Source organism: Herpailurus yagouaroundi, unplaced genomic scaffold (genome assembly GCF_014898765.1).
Source record: "Herpailurus yagouaroundi ecotype Mexico unplaced genomic scaffold, PumYag 77, whole genome shotgun sequence".
NCBI classification, from domain to species: domain Eukaryota; kingdom Metazoa; phylum Chordata; class Mammalia; order Carnivora; family Felidae; genus Herpailurus; species Herpailurus yagouaroundi.
Window position 1 is genome coordinate 42,823,771 of NW_024412388.1, and position 17,815 is coordinate 42,841,585.

Genomic DNA, 17,815 nt, shown 5'->3' on the forward strand with positions numbered 1-17,815 from the left:
ATTTCATTTATTCATTCTGATGTTGTCTACATTCATGGGCTTCACTGCCTCACCTCCCAGTTACTCTTCAATCATCCCAAATTTATGCTCACTAATTAGATGGCAAAAATATTTGTGAATGTGAATCCCTAGCCTCTGCCTCCACTATCTACCCAAAATGCTTTTGCAGAGGTCATCAGTGGCCCTGTTTAGTTCATTCTGGGTGGATCAATAAAGAGTGTTCAGTGAACACTCTACCTCACTCGCCTTCCACTTGTTAATGACCCCAAGTCACTAATAATTCATGCCTCCAACCAATGGCTGGACTATTAGGTGATCTAGAAATAAAATTCTTTTTATTTCTTTGAAAGCCATGGCTTTCAAAAAAAAATTAATGTGTATTTATTTTTGAGAGAGAGCATGAGCAGGGGAGGAGCAGAGAGAGATGGTGACACAGAATCCAAAGCAGGCTACGGGCTCTGAGTGGTCAGCACAGAGCCTGACGCGGAGCTCAAAGTCACTACCATGAGATCATGACTTGAACTGAAGTCAGATGGTTAACCAACTGAGCCACTCAGACACCCCTAACATTCTCTCTTTTCAAAGTCATTGGTGTTTGCTGAGGTCATCACTATGTCTAGTAAGGTTTAAGCAAAAATGTGCTCTCATCTCCTTCCTGGGTCTAATGGGAAACCCTAAGTTCCTCTGTGTGACCTAAAAGATTAATTGGGGTTTGTATCAGTCCTAGTCATTTTTGATCCCTTGCCTTTGCTTCCAATGAGTTAATTCAGGTTATGGATCATCTGGCCATCCCTCTGTGTCCCTTTTCTATATATTAGTGGACACAACTCCAACTCCTTCACTCCTTAAAGAATAGTAGACACAAGAATGCATGAGAAAGAAAGGTTGGGGATCAACTGTGGGACCCCACTTCTCATACTTAATGAGGTTAATGCTAAATGTTGTGGACTGAATTATGTCCCCCTAAATTCGTATGCTGAAGTCCTATTCCCTAGTACATCAAAATATGATTGTGTTTGCAGACAGGGTCTTCAAAAAAGTAATTAAGTTCAAAATGAGATCATTAGGCTAGGCATTAATCCAATATGACTGATGTCCTTATAAGAAGAGGAAATTTGGACACAGATAGGTATAGAGGACAGACCTGTGAAGACAAAGGGAGAAGATGGCCATCTGTAAGCCAAGGAGAGAGACCTCACACAAAATCAACCTACCGACACCTTTATCTCAGCCTTTCAGCTTCCAGAACTGTGGAAAAATAAATTTCTGTTGTTTAAGCCATCCAACCTGTGGTCCTTTGTTATAGCAGCACTTGCAAACTAATACACCAGTAAAAGAATTCCTTTTGTTAAGAGGAAATCTGGTGCCTGGTTTTTAAAATAACAAAGTGCCCCCTTCCTCTACATTATTATTATTCCTAGGTCTCCAAGAAAGATCAGCAGAGCAGCAATGGGCATAGGACAAAGTGGTAATAACAGTATGGCCATAGATGTCACAGACTTTGAGTCTGGAATTCTCTCTTGTCCAGCAAGGGAGCAGATGCAGAATTGAATATGAGAGAGGTTAATGTCCAGGAGGAGACAGGAGTCCTGAGTAAGGTCCTTGCTGTGTATTTATTAGGATCATCTTCACAAAACACCTTATGAGAATGTGTTGGTTTGTGAAGATTTCAAATCCACTTATGACTTACGTGCAGTTGTTCTGATCTGAGGGTGAACTTGGGAGGCCATGTGAAGATGATAGCAGAATTGTGCTGCTGAGTGCTTATAGATAGGAACATATGGAGGAGCAACTATGATATAATGAACATTTAAACTTTAAATACCAAGAATTTATGAGGACTTATTGAGAATGTTCTATGTGGGCAAGGCTACTCTTTGCTGATCAAAGCAGATCTCTGAAGGTCTTGAGACACTTGCTCATGTGGGGTGGCCACCCTACCCTTGGTCCTGAGTGGTATTCAAGGCACAGTGGTCTCAGGAAGACAAAGACTTCAGTTCTGCCTTGGCAAGCCTACTCTTCCTAGGTAGTGGTCAACTCGGTGCCAGCTAGCTGTGTGCCCCAGCAGTAAGGAACCTAAGCTGGCAGCTGATTCCCAGCTTAGTTGGAAGGACTGATTTACAGAGGACCAACTAACTCATAGAAAGTACATCACAACTAAACTTGGACTTTATTTCATCTCCCTTATGCCTGGAACTATAACGTAGTTAACCTATCTTTGGTTTGGAGTATGTTATTTCTTTATGAGCTTATTAAGAGACGTTAACCGTATGCTACTGGCTTGTGAAATATTACTATTATAAATTAGAATCCCTACAGCAAATCTGTGCTAAATAAACCATCGGCAAAGACAAAAGCTCAGTTTCTGAGCATAATTTGTGGGAGCAAAACAAGAGTGAGATTCAGAGATTAACAAGAAAGGTCACATAGCTAGTGAAATGAAATCTGGTTGTTTTAGACATCCAGTAAAACACTCCCCATAGTCTTGTTGTACAGCCTTATGACTTTTTGCACTTGCAATGACTCTTCTGAGTACCAACAGTAACAGGATACAGAACAATTAGAACACTCCCAAAACCTTTCCTCAGGCTACGCTTTTCTGAGTCCGGTTTCAGGCCACCCTCTGCTCTCAGCCTCAGGCGCTACTCCTCTCATTATAGAGAACGTAAACCCGAATGGCTGTACTAGGTTACGAAACTTTTTCCTGATGTGTGATGTGGACTCAGATTCCCATCCGCTTGTGAGCCGGGTCCAGAGCTTCGCAAAGAACTGCTGAACGCCCCCCTCCCCGAAAAGAACGCCACCACCGGCCGCCTCTGCGCACGCGCAGGCGCCCTACTCTCGCTCCACCTCGCGCCGCCGGAGCGTGCCCCCCGCCCCCTCACCGCCTCCGGGCCCGCCCCTAGCTCTTGGGTGAGCGCCGGCGTCGCTGCCGCTTTGGTCCGTGAGCGCACGCGTCGGCTGTCTCAGGACTTGCTCTGTCGGCCTCCGCAGCGCACAGTCTGAGCCATGCTCCTTACGGCCGTAAAGCCTCGGCCCCGGCACCGGGTGTTCGTGGTGGGGGTTGGGATGACCAAGGTAAACAGAGCCGCGGACCTCTTCTATTTGTGCCGGAGAGGCCGAGGAGTCGGGGAGCCCCGAGGTGACAGGGGCACGGCGGGAAGGGCAGGGGCCTGGCGCTGGCCGGCGGTTTGTCCTTCCTACCGGGAGGGCGCCCCGGGCACCCCACTGGCCCGTTCCGGCTTCTTGGCATGAGAGTGGCGACTCGGATGGGTTGCGGTGTAGGGTTGTCTCTGAGGTACGGCGCTGTCTGGGGTGGTTCCTGTGGCCATTTCTTTCCCCTTCCGCCTTTTCCGTTCTCCCTGGATCAGGCTTTGTGACGGACACCCCAACATAACCGAAAACCCACACCTCCTTTGATTCTGAGTTGGAATCCCAAGGTATGTGGCTCTTTGACGAGGCAAGATCCTCCTTACACTGGAAAGGGAAGCAGGTACGGAAAGGGGAATGTCCCCAGCTCTCCACACCCAGGAGTACTCCCTGTAGGATTCCTTTACAGGCACAGTTAGAAGTGTGGATGAGGAGAAACAGTGATGTGCAGTGTCTTGGCACAAGTGGCAGGTTTCCTGGATCCTCCGACCCCCTTTCTGTCCCCGCAGTGGTACTCTGCTTGGTTCTCAGGAATCCAGAGGCTCCTGGCCTCATTTCTTGACGCCCTCCCCGCTCCTAAGTGCGAGTAATGCCAAACTGCTTATTACTTTCATCCGCACTCTGTTCTCTGCTTCTCTTGCTTTCCTTCTCTTGTTCTTACTCCTTGTGCTTGGTTGACTTTGGACTTTTATTTTATTAAAAAAATTTTTTTCAATGTTTATTTATTTTTGGGACAGAGAGAGACAGAGCATGAACGGGGGAGGGGCAGAGAGAGAGGGAGACACAGAATCGGAAACAGGCTCCAGGCTCTGAGCCATCAGCCCAGAGCCCGACGCGGGGCTCGAACTCACGGACCGCGAGCTCGTGACCTGGCTGAAGTCGGACGCTTAACCGACTGCGCCACCCAGGCGCCCCCTAATGTTTGGTTTTTATAAGCCAAGGTGGTGGCTTAGAGAAGAGGGCTCAGAGGAGCCTGGCTAGAGTTTGGTGAATCTTTGTCAGTGGTTGCAAGAGTGTTTGCCTTAGAGTAATTCATGTTTTGTGTGTGGTATTCTGTATCTCTGCTATTTACAATTAATCTTTAAAAAGGCTAAAACTTTTATTTATTATCATTTATTTATTAAACATTTATTTATTTGAAAGAGAATGAGAGAGGGAGTGAGCGGGGAGGGGCAGAGAGACACACACAGAATCCAAAGCTGGCTCTAGGCTCTGAGCTGTCAGCAGAGAGCCCGACGTGGGCCTCGAACTCACAAACCGTGAGATCATGACCCGAGCAGAAGTCGGACGCTCAACTGACTGAGCCACCCAGGCGCCACTTTTTTATTATTAAAAAAAAAAGTTTATTTGTTTTTAAATAATCTCTATGCCTAGCCTGTGGCTCAAACTCACAACTTCGAGATTCAGAGTCACATGCTCTATTGACTGAGCCAACCAGTCAACTCTAGAAAAAAAATTGTACCATAGGAAATGTAATTATAGCACACAACTTGGCCCAGTAATAAAAAATATTTACTTAATGAAGTAAACAATGAGTACTGATTTAATAAAAAATTATTCAATTGTATAAGTGGGATGGAGTAAGTGTAAATGTATATGTGGGGGGGGGGGCGGCTAAAGAGACCTAATCCTCACTGGCCCTTTTTGGAGATGGTGATATAATTTCTGAAATTGATAAAGAAATGATAGTATAAGAACATTTAGAAATATGGCAGTTTATAAAAAAAAAGAAATGTCTAAAAGAATTAAAAGTGGATGTTTTGGGAACAAATAAGACTAGTGTGTGGAGAGTAGTGAAACTGAATTGCCGTTTTTATTAATGCCTTATGGTGCTTTTTGTTTGTTTTGCATTTCTTTGATGAAACAAATAAAAACTAAAAAAAATAGAACTTTACCAGCACCTCAGAATCTCCTTTGTGCTCTTTTTCAGTCACCGACTCCTCACCTGCAAGGATTGCCATTATCCTGACTTTAGACCTTTAATGCTATAGATTAGTCCTGGCTTTTTTATTCAGCATTATATTTGTGAGATTCATCCATAATTGTATGTGTATTTATGGATTTTTCATTCTACTTGATGTCATGTAGTCCACTGTGTGAACATACCACAGTTGATCCAGTCTGCTGTTAATGGACATTAGGTAGTTTCCACCTAACTATGCTTTTTATTTTGAAGAAGTAGTGTTGTATGTGTTTATTTGCTTGGCTAGTCATTTAAAAATTACCTTGATTTCAGTAAGCACTGGGAAAGTGCAGTTGTTTCACTACATGGGTTATAATTTAATCATGAATTGGTATAACCAGTTAGAACCTAGCATACTGTTCTCTGTATATGAGTGCTCTCTGTAAATGATCTGATTGTGGATAGTGAATTGAAGAATAAGTAGGGGTGGAATAGGCAATTTTTAGGTACTGAATTAGGGAATTATGAAGGATTCCCTAATGCAGGAATTATGAAGAAATTGGATGAGACAGAATGGGAAGAAATGTTAAATGTTTTCTTTTGGTTCAAGTTCAACAGATGTATTTCAGCACTGTGCAATGAAATGTGGTATTTAAGTCAAGTCTCTATATAATACTTAAGACTGGTTTTGTGACTCACTGGGAGGTTGAAAAGTAAATTTGGTAGGTTGCTTCTAGCATTAAAAACTTGAAATCGAATAGAAAATATTTTATCAGTATAACAAGGATAAGTATTTCATGAAAATTTAGCTTCAATTATGTATGTATATATGTGTCTACTGGGTTTGTTGTAATATGTATTTTTTGTGGCTTGCAGTCAAAATTTTTTGAAAGCCAATTTTTTGCTAGCACCTCCACTGACCAGCAAACCACTCCACTTTATTTAGTTGGCCACCTAGTTTGGTAGATTTTCTTCTTTTATGTTTCTTAAATCTGTCTACTTTTTTCATCTTTTCTGCTTTTATCTTAGTCAACTCTTACTTGGACTGTTTCAGGATCATTTGTCCTCACTGCCTCCTGCCTATTCCCTTCATTCATTTCTCCACATTACATCTATAATAATCTAAAATGCAGCTCTTTTCACCCCAGTCTCTCTCTTTTTTAAAAGATAAGGCTTTATTTTTCAAAGCGGTTTTAGGTTTACAGCAAAATTGAGCAGAAAGTATAGAGTAGAGTTCCCATATGTTCCCTGCCCCCACACATGCACAGCCTCACTCGCTATCAGTAATCTGCACCAGAATGGGGCATTTGTTATAATCAGTAAACCTAAACTGACACATCATTGTCACTCAGAGTCTGTAGCTTACATTAGGGTTCCGTTGTGGTGTTGTATATTCTAGGTTTGCACAAATGTATAATGACATGTATCCATTGTAATATCATACAGAATATGGGGTGCCTGGGTGGCTCAGTTGGTTAAACATCTGGCTTTGGCTCAGGTCATGATCTCATGGTCTGTGGGTTCGAGCCCTGTGTCTATGCTGTCAGCACAGAGCCTGGAGTCTGCTTCAGATTCTGTGTCTCCCTCTCTTTCTACCCCTCCCTCGCTGTCACTCTCTCTCTCTCTCTCTCTCTCTCAAAAAATAACCAAGCATTAAAAAAAAATCATACAGAATAGTTTTATTGCCTTGAAAATCCTCTGTGCTCTGCCTGTTCATCCCTCTTTTCCCTCAACCTCTGACAACCACTAATCTCTACTATCTCCATAGTTTTGCCTTTTCCAGGATGTCGTATCGTTGGAATCATACAGTCTGTTGGCTTTGCAGATTGACTTTTTCACTTAGTAACATGCATTTAAAATTCCTCCATGTCTTTTCTTTGTTTTTTTAAAGTTTATTAGTTTGAGAGAGAGAGAGAAAGAGAGAAAATGTATGCATGAGAGAGCACAAATGGGAGGGGCAGAGAGAGTGGGGAGAGAAAATCCCAAGCAGGCTCTGAACTGTCAGGGCAGAGTCCAACAAGGAATTCTTCTCTGTGCCGTGAACCGTGAGATCATGACCTGAGCCAAAGCCAGTATTTAGATGCTAACTGACTGAACCACCCAGGCACCACCCTCTGTGTCTTTTCATGGCTTGATAGTCCATATCTTTTTAGTACTGAGTAGTGTTCCATGTGCCACAGTTTATTTATCTATTCACCTGCTAAAGACATTTTGGTTACTTAACAAGTCTTGGCAGTGATTTAAAATTGCTATAAATGTGCCTCTGTGGGCTTTTGTTGTGGACATAAGTTTTCAACTCATTTGCATAAATACCAAGGATTGCTGGATTAATGTTAAGAGAAGGTTTAGTTTTATAAGAGACCACCAACCTGTCCTCCAAAGTGGGCATACCATTTTGCATTCCCACAAGCAGTGAGACTTCCTATTGCTCTACATCCTTGTCAGCATTTGGTATTGTCAGTGTTTGGATTTTGGCCATTCTAATAGGTGTGTAGCAGTATCTCGTTTTTTTTCCGGTCTCTTAAAAAAAAAAATCCATTGTCTTCAGGATAAAGCTCAGACGTCAAAGGAATGCATATAACGTTCCCTGAGTTGGCTCCAGAGCCAGACTGTCTGAAGTTTCAGCTTCATTGCTTTTTAGCTATGTGACCTTGGGCAAATTACTTAATCTCTCTATATACCCTAGTTTTCTTACTGTAAAGTGATGATAATAATAGTGACTACCTCTTAGGATTATTGTGACGATTAAATGAGTTAATATATCTGAAGTGCTTAGCATAATGCATAACACAGTAAGTGCCCAATTAATGTTAGTGGTTACCATCATTTGGACCTAAGTTACTCTTCTGTACCTGTCACTTGCTGTAACTTATCTTGCACTTCAACTGCTGCAATATAAACTTGTTTATAGTACCTGGATTGAGCCATATTCTCTCACTTCTAGACCTTTGCCCTAGAAGTTTTGTTTTCTTTGACTTGGCAAACTCCATCCTAAAAGACTGAATTTAAATGTCAGTTCCTCTGGGAAGCCTTTCTAATCCTCCCTCTGAACCTATGTAGTTTTCCCTCCCAAATTATTCTGTACTTATGGACACTGTAGTATAATTTTCTGTTTTCTGTTGGACTAGAAGCTCCCCGAGTGCAAGGACTGTATATTATTTATTGTCAGAGTCCAGGAACATGATAGGTGCTCAGTATGTTAGGTGCTCAGTGTGTTTTTGTGTAAGCTAATAGATGAATGAATTTCTGCAGTGCTCTGTTGTGAGAAAAATCTAACTATATTTGCTTCTGTTATTATCTCCTTCTATATTTCTAGTTCCTAAAGCCTGGACTTGAGAATTCAAGAGACTATCCTGACTTGGCAAAAGAAGCAGGTAAAATAGAAAATTTAGGTATTTGAACATTGATGTTACTGTGTAGTCTATCTTGATTGTGGAACAACCTTGCAACCGTAAAAAGAATCCTGGGTCAAGGAGAAGAACCTATACAGATAATTGCTTACTGATTCATTAGGAAGGACAAAGGGAAAAGAGCTTGGGCTAATTTTTAGCTAGATAGCCAGGGCAAACAGTGGCCTTTGATTTTATGTACTATCCAACTGTTTAGTGTGACAGCAAAGGGCTCTGTGGGCGTCCTCCCTGCCCCCCAATAATGATATTCTTTCCAATTTTGCCCTTTAGAGGTACAGTGGAGCCACAGAGATGAGTAAGACAAGGACCTTGCCACTAAGGGGGTTTAAGATTTTGGGGTTTAATATATTTATAGTTAGTATATAAGTATCATAAAGGAGGTATGGAAAAGTGATGTAGTAGCTTAGAGGAAGAAATGGTTATTTCTCAGTGGAGAGGTCTGAGAGGATTTGATGAAGGTTTGTCATTTGAATTGAACGTAGACTATTTGGAGGTAGATCTACTCTGGGAAAACTCTAAACTTAATTTTTACTCACCTAAAGCAAATACTCAAAGCACTATTTGATTAAACGCTTTTGTTTTTATAGGCCAGAAAGCTTTATCTGATGCACAGATCCCTTATTCAGTAGTGGAACAGGCATGTGTTGGCTACGTTTATGGTATGTGGTAAACTATATATTCTAAAAGTGTTTCACCTAATATAGCAGCAACTTCATAAACAGTGCAGAGGCATTTGTAAATTTTAACCCGCAAAAATCAGAATTCAGAGTCTTATTCCTATCATTCCTAGATTTCCCTTATGTGTTAGCCTAGTTTAATATATGTCTTTGCCATTGTTTATTGCCAAACCAGGAGATAAATTTAAAAAAAATTGTTTATCTTCAAAAAACAAAAAATTGCCCATAGTTCTACCATATAAAGATACTGTTCAGAAGATAAATTTTTGTTCTTTGTTATTTTAAAATTTGTAAACATTTACTTTTTTGTATCCAATAAAATTTTTTATTAAACTTTTTTCTTTTCTTTTTCTTTTTTTAATTTACATCCAAATTAGTTAGCATATAGTGCAACAATGATTTCAGGAGTAGATTTCTTAATGTGCCTTACCCATTTAGCCCATCCCCCCTCCCACACCCCCTTCAGTAACCCTCTGTTTGTTTTCCATATTTATGAGTCTCTTATGCTTTTGTTCCCCTTCCCTATTTTTATTTATTTATTTATTTATTTATTTATTTATTTATTTCAACGTTTATTTATTTTTGGGACAGAGAGAGACAGAGCATGAACAGGGGAGGGGCAGAGAGAGAGAGGGAGACACAGAATCGGAAACAGGCTCCAGGCTCTGAGCCATCAGCCCAGAACCCGACGCGGGGCTCGAACTCCCGGACCGCGAGATCGTGACCTGGCTGAAGTCGGACGCTTAACCGACTGCGCCACCCAGGCGCCCCCCCTTCCCTATTTTTATATTATTTTTGCTTCCCTTCCTTTATGTTCATCTGTTTTGTCTCTTAAAGTCCTCATATGAATGAAGTCATATGGTGTTTGTCTCTCTCTGACTGACTAATTTCACTTAGCATAATACCTTCTATTTCTATCCACATAGTTGCAAATGGTAAGATTTCATTCTTTTTGATTGCCAAGTAATACTCCATTGTGTATATATACCACGTCTTCTTTATCCATTCCTCCATCGATGGACGTTTGGGCTCTTTCCATACTTTGGCTATGGTTGATAGTGCTGCTATAAAAATTGGGGTGCATGTGTCCCTTTGGAACAGCATACCTATATTCCTTGGATAAATACCTAGTAGTGCAATTGCTGGGTCGTAGAGTAGTGCTCTTTTTAATTTTTTGAGGAACCTCCATACTGTGTTCCAGAGTGGCTGCGCCAGCTTGCATTCCCATATCAAACTTTTTCTAATTAGGAAAAGAATATACACTAATTACAACAAAAAAAGGAAACAGAAAAAGACAAAAAAGAAATCACCTGTAATCCCATTGTCCAGTTCAGAAATTATCACCATTAATTTTTGGTGTTATCCTTCAGTGAATATGAATGCATGTGAGTATGCATGCATATACAACTTTCTCTTCAAGAAAATTAGGTCCTGGGGCACCTGGCTGGCTTAGTCAGAAGTATGTGCAACTCTTTATCTCTGGATCGTGAGTTTGAGTCCAATATTAGGTGTAGAGGTTATTTAAATAAATAAAACTTAAAAAAGAAAAAAAATAATGAGATCCTAGTATACATACTTTTTGGTAACCTACTTTTCTCATTTTAGTATTGTCAGTATTCTCCATTAGGTCTTCCTTTATGTTATCATTAACATTAAAAAAAATTTTTTTTTTACATTTATTTATTTTTGAGAGACAGAGTGAGACAAAGTGAGAGTGGGGGAGGGGCAGAGAGAGAGGGAGACATAGAATCTGAAACAGGCTCCAGGATCTGAGCTGTCAGCATACAGCCCGACACGGGGCTCAAACTCACGGAACGCGAGATCATGACCTGAGCCGAAGTCAGACGCTCTACCCACTGGGCCACCCAGGTGCCCCAGCATTTTTTCAATTAAGTTTTTTTTTTTTTTTTTTCCGGACTTGATGAAGTATTTACATGGTACAAAAATACCAAAAGTGGATGGTTATATAGTGGAAAATCTCACACTTATTTCTGTCTCCCTGTCTCATGGTTACCTTCACTTAGTCATCCAGTTTCACTAATTTCTGGTGTATCTTTTCAGAAGTGATTTGTACATATACAAGTATGTGTGAGTGTGTAAGTTCCCCTTTCCCCTTTTGTTACATACATGGTAGCATAATATACACACTATTTTGTATCTTAAATTTTTTTTCTTTTTTACTTAGTAGTTCTTGGTTACTGTTCCAAATTGTATCATAAAGAGCTTCCTTGGTCTATTTTTTATGATAGCATAAAATTCCATTGAATAGATATATCATAATTTATTGAATCCATTGCCTTTCAATGGACATTTAGAATGTACCCAGTCTTTTTACAGCCTTTTTAATGATTGTATGATTTTCTAGTCTTTGGGATTTACTGCAGTTTATTTAGTAGTAGTAATGATATCCTGTTCTTGGACATTTTCTTTCTTTCTTCATTCATTCATTCATGGGACATTTTAAATTTTTTCTGATTTCTAGTTATCATAAAAGGCTTTGGGGTGCCTGGGTGGCTCAGTTGGTTAAGTATTTGACTTCAGCTCAGGTCATGATCTCACAGTTCAGGGGTTTGAGCCCCGCATTGGGCTCTGTGCTGACAGCTCAGAGCCTGAAGCCTGCTTGGAGCCTGAAGCCTGCTTCCCAAACTTGTGTCTCCCTCTCTCTCTCTGCCCCTCCCCCGCTCACGCTCTGTCTCTCTCAGTCTCTCAATAATAAATGAACGTTAAAAAAAGTTTTTGAAAAAAGGCTATAGTAAGCATAACCGTAGGTGAGTCTGTGTGCATATCTGTGATTATTTTTTTGAGATTTCAAGATACCAAGAGAATTCTCAAAGGGAAATTTACTAGGTCAGAGAGATACACAATGTATTTATTGAAAAGGAGGTCCTGAACTTTGCTGTTTTCCCTGAAGACTTCTGAAGAGTCTATACCTTCAGATGTTCCCATTACATTGCTCTAGCATGTCTGCCTTGGTGGCCGTGTTACTTGGCAAAGGGAGTCAAATGTGTATTCAGCTTGGATCACTATTTTTTTGTAATGACCTGCCTCATAGGATCTTTTAAACTTTTTGAAGTTGTGGAACCTTTATATGAAGAGAAAAATCATAGATTTCATTAATAGAAAAATTTTTATTAATAGAAAATAGAAAATTATTTTTATTTATTTTTATTTATTTATTTATTTATTTTATTTATTTTTATTATTATTATTTTTATTAACAGAAAAATCATGATTTTATTAAAATCATATTTTAATAATAAATATTTTAATAAAATAAAATTAAAATTTTATTTTATTTTTTATTTCTATTTTTAAATTACTATTATTTTTTAATGTTTGTTTATTTTGAGAGAGAAAGATAGAGAACAAGCAGGGAAGGGGCAGAGAGAGGGAGACACAGAATCCCAAGCAGGCTACGCACTGTCAGCGCAGAGCCTGATGCTGGGCTTGAACTCACAAACTGAGATCATGACCCGAACTGAAATTAAGAGTCAGACGCTTAACCAACTGAGCCACCCAGGCTCCCTGAGAAAGTCATAGCCTTTTAATCAGATGGTATAGTTTTAAAGATTTGTAAAGAAGTATAAATGAAACATTGCTTCCTTTATCATGTAGCACTAGCCAGATTGAATTGTTCGCTATTACTTGGTCATTTCTCTACTTTCCTATTGTAACATGTAGAGAAAGTACATATCATACTGTGTTTTGAGGATTTTTCATATTTGGAGTGTAAATGATGCTTAATGCAAAACCTTTTTCTGAGTAAGATGTCAGTTTATTTATTGTTCTGCCTGTGTTATATGCTAGGCAAAGGCATAATACTGGAAAAAAAAACAACCACCATACTGTGGTATTATGTTGCATTGCAGCTTCATTAATTCCCATGTTGTAGATATTATAGTTTTTGTTTCTTTTTCTGTACAGGTGAGTCTACCTGTGGGCAGAGGTCTATCTATCACAGTTTGGGACTGACTGGAATTCCTATAATTAACGTCAACAATAACTGTGCTACTGGTTCTACTGCTTTGTTTATGGCCCGGCAGCTGATACAGGGTGGTGAGGATTGTTTATTTGTCTACTGTACTTAAATAGACATGGGGCAATATCTATTGCCCTTTCATCATTTCTCTCTATGACCATCAGAGGGATTGATTGATTGATTGATTGATTGATTGATTTTTAAAGTTTATTTATTTATTTTGAGAGAGAGAAAGCACAAGTAAGGGAGGGGCAGAGAGAGGGAAAGAGAGAGAGAATCCCAAACAGGCTCCAGGCCATCAGCACAAAGCCAGAGGTGGGGCTTAAACCCACAAACCATGAGATCATGATCTGAGCCAAAATCAAGAGTCATATGCTTAACGAGTTGAGCCACCCACGTGCCCCAGAGGGATTGCTTTTATAATGTGTATCTTTTTTAAAATTATTTTTTTAAGTTTATTTATTTATTTTGAGAAAGAGAGAGAGTGTGCTTGTGCACATGCATGCCAGGGGTGGGGCAGAGAGAGCGAGAATCTCAAGCAGGCTCTGCACTGTCAGCACAGAGCCCAACTCAGGGCACGATCTTATGAACTGTGAGGTCATGACCTGAGCTGAAATCAGGGGTTGGATGCTTAACCAACTGAGCCACCCAGGCACCCCTATAATGTAGATCTTTTTAAAAAATAACAGCTGTAAGGGCATCTGGGTGGCTCAGTCGGTTGAGTGTCCCACGTTGTCTCAGGTCATGATTTCACGGTTTGTGAGTCTGAGCCTCTCACTGGGTTCACTGCTATCAGCACAGAGCCCACTTTGGATCCTCTGTCCCCCTCTTTCTCTGCCCCTCCCCTGCTCACACTCTCTCTCTCAAAAATAAAAATAAAAAGAAAACATTAAAAAAATAAAAAATAATAATTTTATTGAGATCTAATTTATGTACCATAAGTTCACCTTTCGAAACTATACAATTAAGTGTGTTTTAGTATAATCACAGATTTCGTGTAACCATCACCACTATCTAGCGTTTTAGAACATTTTTATCACCCCAAAAAGAAACCCTGAACCTATCAGCAGTCACTCTTCATTTTCCCCTCTCCTAAACACCTGGTAACTACTAAGCTACTTTCTGTCTCTGGATTTACCTGTCCTGAACATTAAATGAATGGAAGCATATAATACATAGCCTTTTGTGCCTTCTTTCATTTAGCATAATGTTTTCACAGTTCATCTGTGTTGTGGCATATATCCCTACTTCATTATATTTCATGACCAAATAATGTTCCATTGTATGGATAGACCACATTTTGTTTATCCAATTATCAATTAATGGCCATTGGATTGTTTTTATTTTTTGCCTATTATGAATAATGCTTCTATAAATATTTATGTACATTTTTTAGTGGCCATGTGTTTTTAGTTCTATTGAGTATATATCATATTCTATATTTCCAAATATTCCAATGTATTTTATTAGGCCCTCTATTCTGTTCTGTTGGTTGATTGTTGATTATTGCTCTACTACTCCACTTTGTTTTTGTTTGTTTTGTTTTATTTTTTTATTTTGAGTTTATTTATTTATTTTGAGAGAGTGATAGAGCAAGAGCAGGGGAGGGGCAGAAAGAGAGGGAGAGAGAGAGAATCCCAAGCACTAACAGTGTTAGTGCAGAGCCCAGTGTGGGGCTTGAACCCATGAATGTGAGATCATGACCTGAGCTGAAGTCAAGAGTTAGATGCTTAACCAGCTGAGCCACCCAGGCACACCCCTGTTTGGTTTTGTTTTTTAGAGAGAAACAGAGAGAGTGCTCGAGTGGGAGAGAGGGGCAGAGGGAGAGAGTCTTAATTAAGCAGACTCCGCACTCAGGGCACTCAATGCAGAGCCTTACCTGGGGTTTGATTGCACAACCCTGGGATCATGACCTGAGCCCAAATCAAGAGTTGGATGCCCCACCAACTGAGCCACCCGAGTGCCCGTCCACTGTTATTTTACTTGTTGGAGCTTTATAATGTCTTATTGTTTGATAATGCTTGAGTCCTCTGTGCCCCTCACTTTGTTAGGTTTCTTCATTTTTTTTTTTTTTTAAAGAAAAATTTTGGTAGTTCTTATTTTGCTGTTCAGTTGAACTTTAACATCATTTTTAAGGCATCCCCTCCCTCCAAAAATAATTCTGTTAAGATTTTAATCAGGATCCTTTAAAAATTTTTTAAATTTTATTTGTTTTAAAATTCAAAATTAGGGGCGCCTGGGTGGCGCAGTCGGTTAAGCGTCCGACTTCAGCCAGGTCACGATCTCGCGGTCCGTGAGTTTGAGCCCCGGGTCGGGCTCTGGGCTGATGGCTCAGAGCCTGGAGCCTGTTTCCGATTCTGTGTCTCCCTCTCTCTCTGCCCCTCCCCCGTTCATGCTCTGTCTCTCTCTGTCCCAAAAATAAAAAAAATTAAAAAAAAAAGTTGAAAAAAAAATAAAATTCAAAATTAGTTGTTTATGGCCACCTGGGTGGCTCAGTTGGTTAAGTGTATGACTTTGGCTCAGGTCATGATCTGGCAGTTCGTGAGTTCAAGTGCTGCATAAGGCTCTGTGGTGACAGCTCAGAGCCTGGAGCCTGCTTTTGATTCTGTGTCTCCCTCTCTGCCATGCCCCCATTCATGCGGCGCTCTTTCTCTGTCTCGTGTGCGTGCACACGCTCTGTCTCAAAAAATGAATAAACATTAAAAAATAATTAATAAAAACCCAAAATTGGTTGTTTATATTTGTTTTCACTGAACCATATTTCCATATTAATAAAAAGCTTTATTAGCATACAAATTATTTAGAATAAAAGGAAGAATTAAATACGTAATTTTTCCTCTTATCTGGAATCATATAAGAATTTACTCTAATTTTTCACTTATTAAACATTTTGTCAGATTATAGCATCTATTTCAATTTTATATAAATTACTTAAAGTATTTAATGGTATTTGGTTAGGTGTCTTGAAATTTAATTTTTCCTAATGATTACATTTTTCTTTCAAGGTATGGCAGATTGTGTCTTGGCTCTTGGGTTTGAGAAGATGGAGAAGGGACCCCTTTTATCAAATGTGAGTCTTACTGTTACTCTGGAGTTGTTAATAGTACTGTGAGATAACTTTGCCCATCTGACTACTATAAATAGAACCTGTTAATAAGCAACAGAAAGCATAATTTGGCATAGTTATTAAATGAGCTGATATATTCACAATCTGAAATGTGACATTGTATATGTATGCATAAATTCTGGTATTTTAGAACAGTAAAGAATCAGAGATAATTTGGCTCAACCTCTTTACTTTGTCAATGATAAACCTGATGTTCAGAAATGTCAAATGATTGAATTTGAGGTGACTTACCTATTTAATTTGAGAGTCATTAATTCAAAAACTTAACAAATTGAAGAGGATTAATAAAGTGTGGGATTTCTGATTCTGGAAATGGGAAGCCAAATTATTTAAACCAGTTCTAGAGATGACAGTTAAAGTATTGGAATATAAAGAAAAAATCCTAAAGGCAAGGAAGTGCTAAAGAGAGAGGAATTGCAGATGAATGCCAGAGAGTTTGAAGTATTTGAAGCACTTTTGCCTTGAATGCCTTTGATCAGGAAGCTGTGAGCTTTAATTTTGATGGTCCCCTGGAGTGAAGAGGCAAGTAGTCCTCCCAAGATCAGAAGTTTAATACTCACTCTGCACATTAAACTGGGGCCCTGCGGGGATAAACCCTTTGGGTAAGGGCAAATCTAAAGAAAAACTGTCTTTTTTTCCTGTGAGAGTTGTCTTGGTACCGAGCGGAATAGGGGAGAAAAAAGAGAAGGAAAAAAACAAAAACAAAACACCAGAAAAACCTTTCACTGAAAAATCTTTCTTTGATATTCCTCATATGAGATTGCTACCAAAATTCTCATTACAGGACAGTTAGAGAAACCTCAAACCTTGAATTCAGTCTAAATTGGTTCCAGAATGGTAATTACCTAGGTACTTAACAGACACAAGTGTGAGTTTTCTTTTGGAGGAAAGCATCTTCTTTTGGAGGCTTTGAGAACTCTTCAAATAATTATCTAAGACATGCAGTAATAACCAGGCATTAAAGAAACAAGGCACCATAATTGGAAATATTGTAAGAATATTGGAAACTGCAAAAAGGGACATGATAGGCATGAAAAAAAAGTAGAGTTTATAGAAAAGAAAAATAAAATGATTAAAAGTAAGAAATCAGAAGATAGGTTTGATAGCAGATTACACATGACTAAAAAGACAATTAGTGAAACTGGACTAGGTTAGAAATAATTATTTAGTATACACTCTAAAGAGAAAAAAGATAAAAAGAGTTTAGATGATAGTGTGATAAGATATAATTATGTTTAATTGGAATTAATGGAGAATAAGTGGTGAGAGAAGATAAGGCTTGGGCATTTTGTTTATCTTCTCCAAAAACCAGTGTTTAGTATTGTTATACCCCGATTTCGAATCCCAGAGACCACCAAGGAGCTGATACCGATGCAAACGCATGAGAGTTGATTTGCAAGCTCGAGCTTGGGCCCAAGCATATCTGACACAGCGGAGCAGGGACTTGGACCCCTAGGTTAAGAGGCATAGCAGTTTTATAGGGGCCAATGGCCAATGAGATTGTAACACACAGAAAGTTTCATAGTGATGTTAGTCCACATGCAGGTGGCAATTGAATTACAATTTACC

At 39.5% G+C, this 17,815-nt stretch overlaps 1 protein-coding gene across 1 annotated transcript in view; it reads left to right on the top strand.

The window, feature by feature from the left end:
- The first annotated feature begins 2,927 nt into the window (after positions 1-2,927).
- SCP2 (sterol carrier protein 2) overlaps positions 2,928-17,815 on the top strand; it is a 127,389-nt gene continuing 112,501 nt past the window's right edge. Inside the window, exons 1-5 of the mRNA XM_040470272.1 lie at positions 2,928-3,078; positions 8,370-8,427; positions 9,051-9,122; positions 13,065-13,196; positions 16,125-16,189. Coding sequence (XP_040326206.1) covers positions 3,010-3,078; positions 8,370-8,427; positions 9,051-9,122; positions 13,065-13,196; positions 16,125-16,189 — 396 coding nt within the window. The 5' untranslated portion in view covers positions 2,928-3,009. The remainder of the gene's footprint in view (positions 3,079-8,369; positions 8,428-9,050; positions 9,123-13,064; positions 13,197-16,124; positions 16,190-17,815) is intronic.